At 50.8% G+C, this 9,061-nt stretch overlaps 1 protein-coding gene across 1 annotated transcript; it reads left to right on the forward strand.

The window, feature by feature from the left end:
• Positions 1–199: 199 nt before the first annotated feature.
• disp3 (dispatched RND transporter family member 3) lies at positions 200–8,341 on the forward strand. Its single transcript, XM_061278444.1, has 22 exons — positions 200–751; positions 2,469–2,586; positions 2,674–3,436; positions 3,494–3,713; positions 3,782–3,918; positions 4,099–4,233; positions 4,322–4,482; positions 4,562–4,701; positions 5,037–5,116; positions 5,187–5,351; positions 5,520–5,681; positions 5,745–5,888; positions 5,954–6,090; positions 6,162–6,331; positions 6,400–6,530; positions 6,587–6,771; positions 6,847–6,973; positions 7,053–7,198; positions 7,269–7,428; positions 7,487–7,600; positions 7,676–7,848; positions 7,997–8,341. The coding sequence occupies exons 3-22, from the start codon at positions 2,683–2,685 to the stop codon at positions 8,339–8,341; spliced, it is 3,786 nt and encodes a 1,261-aa protein (XP_061134428.1). The 5' UTR covers positions 200–751; positions 2,469–2,586; positions 2,674–2,682.
• The last annotated feature ends 720 nt before the right edge of the window (positions 8,342–9,061 follow it).

Below are 9,061 nucleotides of genomic sequence, written 5' to 3' on the forward strand. Positions count from 1 at the left end.
GGGAAAAGCGGGCCCACTATGAGGTATACACACACACACACACACACACGCACACACACACACACACACAAAGCACCCACCGTGAAATGAAGCTCTCGCTAATAAACTCTTATTCCACATGATTATGCCAAATTGCTTGCACTTTGTATCCCACTGTAGCCAATCATTCTGATCACCCTTGTTTTCATAGTACGCCCCCATCAACCGTGACCGGACCGGATGATACCATCTCAGCCAAGCTACCGGGGGGGGGTGCTCCCCTTTAGCATCCACGCAAAACAACTCATCCTCACACCGTGTAATCAGCGTAATCTGGGTTTGAAACCATGTGAAATCTTTTTTTTTTTTGCCCATCATCCTCTTGTGTGCACTTGGCAAGGTAAGCACAAATAACTGCGTTGGTATGCTCCTTGCCTGCCTTCCACTCAGAACAAAGCACGAGAGAGAGAGTGAGAGAGAGGAGAGAAGAAATGTCTCACTGACTCTGTCGCCTGGACGACCAGCGGCGAGCAGAAGAGAGCAGTGAGAGACGCCAGTGCAAAAAGCAAAACAAAGGGGAAGGCAAATATTTGCATTGGAGGAGTTTTGGTTTGCATGCTTGATGATTGATGACAATAAGCGGCACCTTTCAGGAGCAGCAGCAGGATGATGATGATGATGATGATGATGATGAGACCGCAAAGCGCACATTGCATGTGGACCCAGAAGGCCTGAATGAACCCCCATGAGACCCTCCTCTCATCAACCTCATGTAAGTCCTGCTTGAGTGAAGCTTTTTGTGACATCTTAAGGAGATTTCTAGATCAGCTAAAACAAAGCTTGTTAGATGAGAATGACTTGTCCAGAGTGGGCGTAAAATTGATGTGTAAAAGAGTCCAAACGGGCGCCAGTGAAGGCAGGTAAAGGTCACGAGCCTTGTCAAAGGCTCTCGCCGTTTATTTGTTGCAGGGCTGCTGGCCAAACCATTTCTTTTTCTCTAATTGGTTTGTTAAAATGTATTTAGTCATCACAGTGGAGCATCATTCCCCATTGGAGTCAATGGAAATGCTATTAAGAAGTAAGACGAAGAATATATATATATATATATATTTTTTTTTTATTAAATACAAGTACCGTACCAACGGGAAATGCCACTCACTTGCTCGCTGTTTTGTAAACAAATACAGTGCAGCTCAACCTTTGGATTGCCGATGTCATATCGAGAAATATGCTTTTGCTGGTCTGGCAAACTAATTGAAAACCAACCTGTCTACCATGTTTAGCATTGCTTTAGCTTTAAGATAGCAGACATCTGCATATTTGCGGTTTGATTAAATCTTCATAATGGTACTGCGAAAAGCAGTCGCAATCGTTACGGCAATAATATGAAATTGACCGAGGCATTGAAATGTTCTTTTTTCATGTATTTGTCCACTGTACTCCGATTTAAATCCAGTCCAGAGTCCAGGTTGTACTGCTCGCTGCTGGACAAGCCTCCAGCACTATAGAAAATGGACGAAAGACCTAATCTAATATGAATGAGAGGCATGATGATGATTTAAATTAACATCAGAGCCAGAATGATTTTTTTCCCCCAGTCCGCCACTCCTGCACAGCTTGTAAATGGACTTTGTGGTGTTGATTGAACAACAATGGCAGACGCTAAACACAAGGCAGGCGGCCATATTGCTTTGCCTCTCGGTCACATCAAACTGTCTCGCTTTCTAATTTCTCATCCCTTTGGAGGCTGCTGGATGTTGCCATGTGAGGAGAAGAACAACAGACCACATGATTTCCTTTGTGCAGATGGCGCAGTGATGCTGTCTTTATTTTTATCTTCCAAATCTTCACTCTTGGCCCATCATGAAGTGCCATTAAATCACACTTAGGCTGATCCCAAATGCACACAGATATCATCTGCCTAATAGCGTAGCTGCATAAATGGGACATTTGGGGAAATGAGGAGAAAAAAAAAAAAGAGCAAGCACATTGGTATATTTCTTTGAGGCTTGTTATTTTTAACAGTAGGGTGAGTAGGCCTAATTGAAACGTTTTCGAACTGGGCACCAAAAGCAAAGGTATTGGCCCTTAGCGATTCCAGCGTCCAATTAAGACTCCTAATCTCATTTGAAATACTTCTTTCACATGAGCAGAGAAGCAGATCAATAAGTGCTCAGTGGTCTTATTGCCACTAAGAATGCAAAAGTGGCTCCTGTTCAAATGGGGCAAGACCAAGATGGCAGCCATCAATCCGCTCAATTTTGTCAATAACCAAACGAGCGAGATGATTGAATTTGCCAGCACGCTGCTCCGACTCTCCCTGCCGGCCGGTGATAACGTTTTGGACGAGCCATCGGTGAGGGCAAGAATTCAATCATGCCGTGTGATTAGCATGCTAAAGCAGGACTCGGTACAATACCAAGCGAGACACGGCGATGCGGATTTTGAGCTGGCCCAAGCAAGGAACTGAACGGCAATATTTCCCACAGGTTTTTGAGCCATGAATGGGCCAATACACAGCATTTGAGAGCAGAGACAACGACTTGATTCTTCATTTTTGAAGCCTCGTTGAGAATGAAAGACTGACTTTTGATTCAAATTTGCCAGGTTTGTCAACAACACTTTTTTACATTTTACAATATCCTTGACTTTTTGTATTCCATCTCCTGACTTGAGTTCATTTGTCCCTGCCAGATATCAAGAATGGACGAGGACGATGAGGAGCTGTTGTTTCGCGCAAGCCGGGGAGGAGAGCAGGTGGAAGATTTGAGGCATGGGGTGCTACGGGGGCCCTGGAGGGCCGTGGCCTGGATCTACACGCGGCCCTGGGCCAGCGGGGTGGTCCTCGGGGGCTTTGCCCTCCTTCCTTGCACCTTGTTTGCCTTCATGCTCCTCTACTGCCCGCCTCTGGACATCGACCTCTCCTACAGCGCCTTCGAGGTTCACAGTCACTTCTCCGCCGAGCGGTTCGACGCCCTCGCCATGGCGGTGAAGACCCAGCTCGGCTCCTGGAACAGACGGAGGAGGGAGTCGGACGGCGGCGAGGCCCTGCGGGAGCTGCTGATGGAGAAGCTGGGCAACAACGGGACGCTCCGCAAAGCCTCCGCGAAAGGAGATCGAGCGTCGTCTCATCGGAGACGACGCTCGGCTCCCGACTACTACCTCCAGAGTCAGGCGCTGTGGAGAATCGAGTTGGTGTTTGTGGCTCAGGGCGACGGCGAGCGCAACATCTTCACCCCCGAGCGCTTGCGCACCATCCACGAGGTGGAGCGGCTCCTCATGCAGCACCCGCGCTTCCCTCAGTTCTGCTGGAAGCCCATGGAGGCCTTGAGGGACCTCCCGCTGGGGCCGTCGTTCTGCTCTCCGCCCAGCTCGCTCCTGTCTTACCTCTACCCCAGCGAGCGAGGAGGGAAGATCTACTACGACGGAATGGGTCCGGATCTGGCTGACATTCAAGGTGAGCGCACCGCGAGATTGAGCGGGAGCGCCGAGTCCACCTGATTTTTCCCTGCAGGTTCGTTGAGTCTGGCCATCACTCACCCTCAGTTCTACTGGTACGTGGATGAGAGCCTCTCCCCCGAGAATCTCTCCTCCTCCCTCCTGCGAAGCGAAATCCACTTCGGCGCCCCTCTCCCGTCTTACTACTCCGTGGAGGACCGAGCCGACGAGCAGAGGAGTCACTTCAAAACCTTTGCGGTGCAGTACGCCGATATCCTGGCCAAGCAGTCCACCAGGTCAGAAGCGGTCCGGTCGTCGGGGTGGTGCTCAGGCCGGGCCCTCCTTCCTCTCACGCTGTCTTCAGCCAGGTGAAGGTTCTCTACGGGGGGACGGAGCTGTTTGACCATGAAGTCAGGCACACCTTCAGGAAGGATATGATGCTGGCGGTCATCAGTGGAGGCTGCATCACCGTGCTGGTCTACATCCTGACCTCTTTCTCAGGTACTTTTTGCTGATTGATTGATTTTTTGTCGAGCGGCGTCCAAGTGTGTCCCAGCTGTACTCTAACAGAGCTGCAAACGCAGATGAGCTCCTTTTTAAAAGCACAAGGTCTAACTTGACCACTTGTTTGATATGTTGAACTACTTTTTTCAATTCAATTGGGTTCTCTCCCCCGCGTAGCCTTTCTGACCTTCTTCGGCCTGGCCAGCATCGCTCTGAGTTGCCTGATGGCTCTTTTCTTGTACCACGTGGTGTTCGGCGTCAGGTACCTGGGCATTCTCAACGGAGTGGCCGCCTTTGTCATTATCGGAATCGGTACGGCTTGGGGGAAATGATATCGTTTTATATCTCGTCTACATTTATTTCTATATATCTCATTTCCTTTGCTTGCTTTTTTGCTCAGGGGTGGATGACGTGTTTGTGTTCATCAACACCTTCCGACAGGCGGCCCATCTGGGTCATCCGCGGCAGCGGATGGTCTACACCGTCAAGACAGCCGGGCGGGCCACGTTCCTCACCTCCTTCACCACGGCGGCCGCCTACGCTGCCAACGCCTTCTCCAAGGTAATCATAGCGCAGGCGTCCAATTTTCCGTCGCGCCTCGCTCGCTCGCTCGGGAGTCATTTTGCGGTTCTCGCCGCAGATCCCAGCTGTGCACGACTTTGGCCTGTTCATGGCCCTCATCGTCAGCTGCTGCTGGCTTTGGGTTTGCGTGCTGATGCCGGCCGCCTTGTGTATCTGGTCGCGGCGTGTGGAAGCCCACGAGCACGAAGGCTTTCACTGGTGAGTGCAAAAATGGGTCTCTTGATTCATTAAAAAACTCGGGTATTGTGCTCCGTGTGGCGTACGTGCACCTTGGCCACCAGGAGGCAGCGCAGAACATAGAGACATACTGCACAGGAAACAAAAGACCGCCTCAATCGAGCTGCCAAAATATTTTTTCAAAGAGGATAAAGAATATATGCCTTCGAATATGGCTGTCTAGATTTTTGAATGTACGTTTTTATTTCAAGCTTTCTATTTACATTGACGGAGTTTGGTGTTCTTAATTGCGTGTTGGCATTCGGAAAAAAAATAGTCAGCTGTGTATCTCCCTAAATGGCCTCTGCTTTCACAAGCTGCAAATGGTCTACAATCCACGGCCCTTTGTCGGACGACGATGACGACGTGGCCCTGCTGTCGGTGGAGATGGAGCCAGGTGAGAATATCATCCGGAACGGGCCGGTCAAAGGCCCGCCATTCCCCTTGTGGTCTACGTCTCGGTCCAGATCCCCTCGAGGCTGATGGCGACGCGGGCATTCTTTTCCTGTCACCGGAGACACCGCTGAACCCTGTGGGGCAGCAACACCAAGGTGTGGTCAGCGCCAAACTTCAGTGGGCTCTCGCGCATTGGGTGGTCCAGCCAACTGTGGACAGGAGGAAAACCATTCTAGGTAAGGAAATCACACAGTGAATTGGGCTGGACAGTTCCAAAAACATGGAAAGACATTTATGCTTCCAAGCTACAAAGGTTAAATGGACCACCTATCATCTCAGCGGCAAAATCCTGATAAATAAATCCAAATCTATAGATCTGTGTCCAAATGTGCTCTTTCCCTCAGGCCTCTTTCTGGTGCTCTTCCTTGCATCTGCGTGCTGTTGCTGCCTCCTGAAGCCAGCCTCCCACGCCCCCTTGCTCTTCCGCCAGGACACCAACCTTCAGACTCTTCTGGCTCTCAGGAGCAACCTCAGCAGTCAAGGGATCTCCTGCCCCATGTGCTCAGGTGAGGCTGCAGCTGCTGATGGCTACATAGAAACACCCCTAAAAAAATATATATTTTTTTTAGGTGTGTTCATGGAGAAGCCGCACTCTTTGCACAATCGTAGCTCCTCGTCAACGATCCGAACATGGACGCATGAGCGGGCCCGCGGCGCAGCGGCGAGCACCTCAACGGCGCCTCCCAACACAGCCGCAAGCATCAACCAAACCGGTAAAGGGAAATTTGGAGCGAAAGAATACATTTGGATGATGACAGCACTCTTTTAATTTTTCCAGGCTTACGACTCACAGTGTTTATATCCAAATTGGAGCTGAGAAGCTCAACCAGAGTTTACCGCTTCTCCCTCAACGCCACGACTCCTTCCCCGTGGACGCTTTGCGGCTCGGAGCGCGAGCAGGTGTCTTCCTTTCAGGTCGGCCGGCGCGCTCGGCGTCTCAGCGGCCCTCTCCGGCGTAGTAGACAACAAACACGTCTTGCACGCAGGCCTTTAGTCGTCCGTGGCGGAATTACACTCGAAGGATGACGGTGTGCGTATCCCACGACTACTACCCATACCCGAGCTGGATGATCACGTTTGGGTCGTGCGACCGGCGCCACAGCTGGATGCCCGAGTTTTCTTTCTATGTGGCGACGGCGGCGCAACAGCACAGCAGGTCACCAAATAAAAATGCCACTTCATTTTGACATGACATTTTCACGGGATCCTTTTTTCAATTGATAGGAAACTGCATTTTGCTCAGCACAAACTGAGGCCTCATCCTACTCGAGTGTGCGTGAGCCCGCCTGGCTGCGGCGTCGGCGGCACGCCCGATGGACCCGCGCGGGGAACCTTTTACGCTCCTCTTCCCGGAGGTGAGAAGGAGGCGCTGTGTTGTGAGATCTTCACGTGATGACTTCTTTCTTTGAAGATTCCACCACTGCAGCGCCAGAGAAGGCATCCAAGATGTTTGGCTTCAACCCGTGCACGGGCGGCGCCTGCGGCCGACCGGCCGTGCGTCCTCTGGTCGACACGGGCGCCATGGTCTTTGTGGTTTTCGGCATCTTGGGAGTTAATCGAACGCAGCGCGGGGGCAATCACGTTATCGGAGACCTTGTGAGGCTCTCCCGTCCTGTCCGTCCGTCAATCCAAAGAATTCTGGCCAATTTCTCTTTGTTTTTCATCCAACAGGGCAACGCCATATTGGATCCGGACTTTGATATTTTCCAAGAAATGGGATACCTGTGCAAGATTTGTAAAGCTGTTAGTGCAAATAAACAACTCGTAAAGCCCGGAGGAGCACAATGTCTGCCCTCAGGTAATTGCCCGCTGGATTCTTTTCCAAAACTCCCACGGTGTCGTTACACTGAAGCCCAAACCTTTTTTTTTGCAATGAGGTAATAAGCTGTCCAGCGTTCTGCCTCTGCTGCATCCGGACTGCCGCGCTCTGCCGGAGCCCAACCTGCTCCCGGGTCAGCTCTCTCACGGAGCGGTGGGAACGCACGGCGGGAAGGTCCGATGGCTCTCCATGGCCTTTGAGTCCGTGAGTCAGTCGCCTTCTCACCTGGGGTTCCTTCCGTCGAGCCGCTCGTTCCCGCATCTTTTCGTTCCAGACCACCTACAAGGGCAAGTCGTCTTTCCAGACCTACTCCGACTTCCTCCGGTGGGAGACCTTCATCCAGGAGCAACTCTCTACTCTGCCGCAGTCTTCGGCCTTGAGGCGAGGCTTCCAGACCTGTGAGCACTGGAAGCAGATCTTCATGGAGATCATAAGTACGGACGCACCCGTGACCTGTGTGTGCGATAAGGAACTTACCCCAGTGTGTTGTAGGTGTTGAGAGCGCCCTCTGGAGTCTGCTCCTGTCCCTGGTCATCTGCGTGGCTGCCGTCTCTGTTTTTACCGCTCATCTTCTTCTCCTGCTTCCAGTCCTCCTAACCATCCTGGGTATATCAATATTAAGCGTTCAAGATTGAAAGCTCCTCAGACTTGTTTAGGCCTGAACGATGTTTTTTCTTTCAGGGGTGATCTGCGTGGTGGGCGCCATCATGTACTGGTTGGGCTGGGAGTTGGGAGCTGTGGAGGCTATTTCGCTGTCCATCCTGGTGGGATCTTCTGTGGATTACTGTCTGCACCTGGTGGAAGGATACATGCTGGCTGGAGAGACGCCACCTTCTCCCGCAGGACTCGGCAACGTAAGCTTCGCCATCGTTCCTCCATATCCATCGTAAAGAATCACCGTTCCTTAGGCATGGCGCATAAAAGGTTGTGAGATGTCTTTGAAGGAAGCTGCAAATGAGGTCCAAATCAGCATGTGGCATTCATGTAGCCTTTTGCTGGCAGGAGACCGCGGCTCGGAGGCAGAGACGCTGCGTGGAGGCAGTCAAGCATGTGGGCGTTGCCATAGTGTCCAGCGCTGTTACCACGGTGATCTCCACCCTCCCCCTCTTCTTCTGCGTCATCGTGCCTTTCGCCAAGTTCGGACAGATTGTGGCCATCAACACCACCGTGTCCATTTTGTTCACGCTGACGGTGACCGTGGCCACCCTGGCCAGCGCCGCGCCCGTCCACTTCAGCAGGACGCCCGGCGGCGTGCTGAAGGCCGCCGTGGCCGTGCTGGCGCTGGTGAGCGCGGGGGGAGCCGTGTGGTGGGTGGGCGGGGGGACCACGCTGAGAAGCACTGTCTAAGAGCAGATGATCAGTGTTTCTTCTCAAAGTCAATGCAACAGTGGCTTCTAATAACGTCTCTGCCTTATTTTGGACTACTGTGATGGTGATACATGGGGGTTTATTTTTTGGTTTGCTTGAGGTCCTATCTTGTGTCAAAAGTTTGAGAAGCGCTGTCGCGGAACCAATTCCCCTCACAGGAATACGAGTTTGCACTCACAGTGAATGTTAAAGATGTCATATTTAAGTACAAACATCTCATTTGTAGAACATGGATCCATTTTTCATATCACAGTTTTTGTTCCCAACCACTTTCTACTAGAAGAACAGAAAAAAAAAGAAAAACAAAACAATTGACATTGAATTTTGACCTTTGACATGACGGACGGACGGATGGATGATCACTGATAATATAATGCGAGAGGTGAAGTGCACAAAGATGGAAGGATGGAGAGGAAAGCTTGAGAGATAGAGGAAAAGAAAAAAAAGACTATCTTCTTTGGATTGATTCTGCTTGCCGGAAGTGAGAAGAAATGATATGTATCTGTCCATGAGCTGTTTGTGAGTCCCTACATAATCACACACACATAGATGTTCAAAATGTTCACAATTTTCTGACTGTTCTATGTAATTGTCTTTTACAAAGAAGTTAAAAAGTTCAAAATAAAGATTTCAAACATTAAATGAGTGTTGTCTGGGCCTATTATCATAGAAGTAAATAACTCTACCAAAATGGCATCA

Source organism: Syngnathus typhle, linkage group LG5, assembly GCF_033458585.1.
Source record: "Syngnathus typhle isolate RoL2023-S1 ecotype Sweden linkage group LG5, RoL_Styp_1.0, whole genome shotgun sequence".
NCBI classification, from domain to species: domain Eukaryota; kingdom Metazoa; phylum Chordata; class Actinopteri; order Syngnathiformes; family Syngnathidae; genus Syngnathus; species Syngnathus typhle.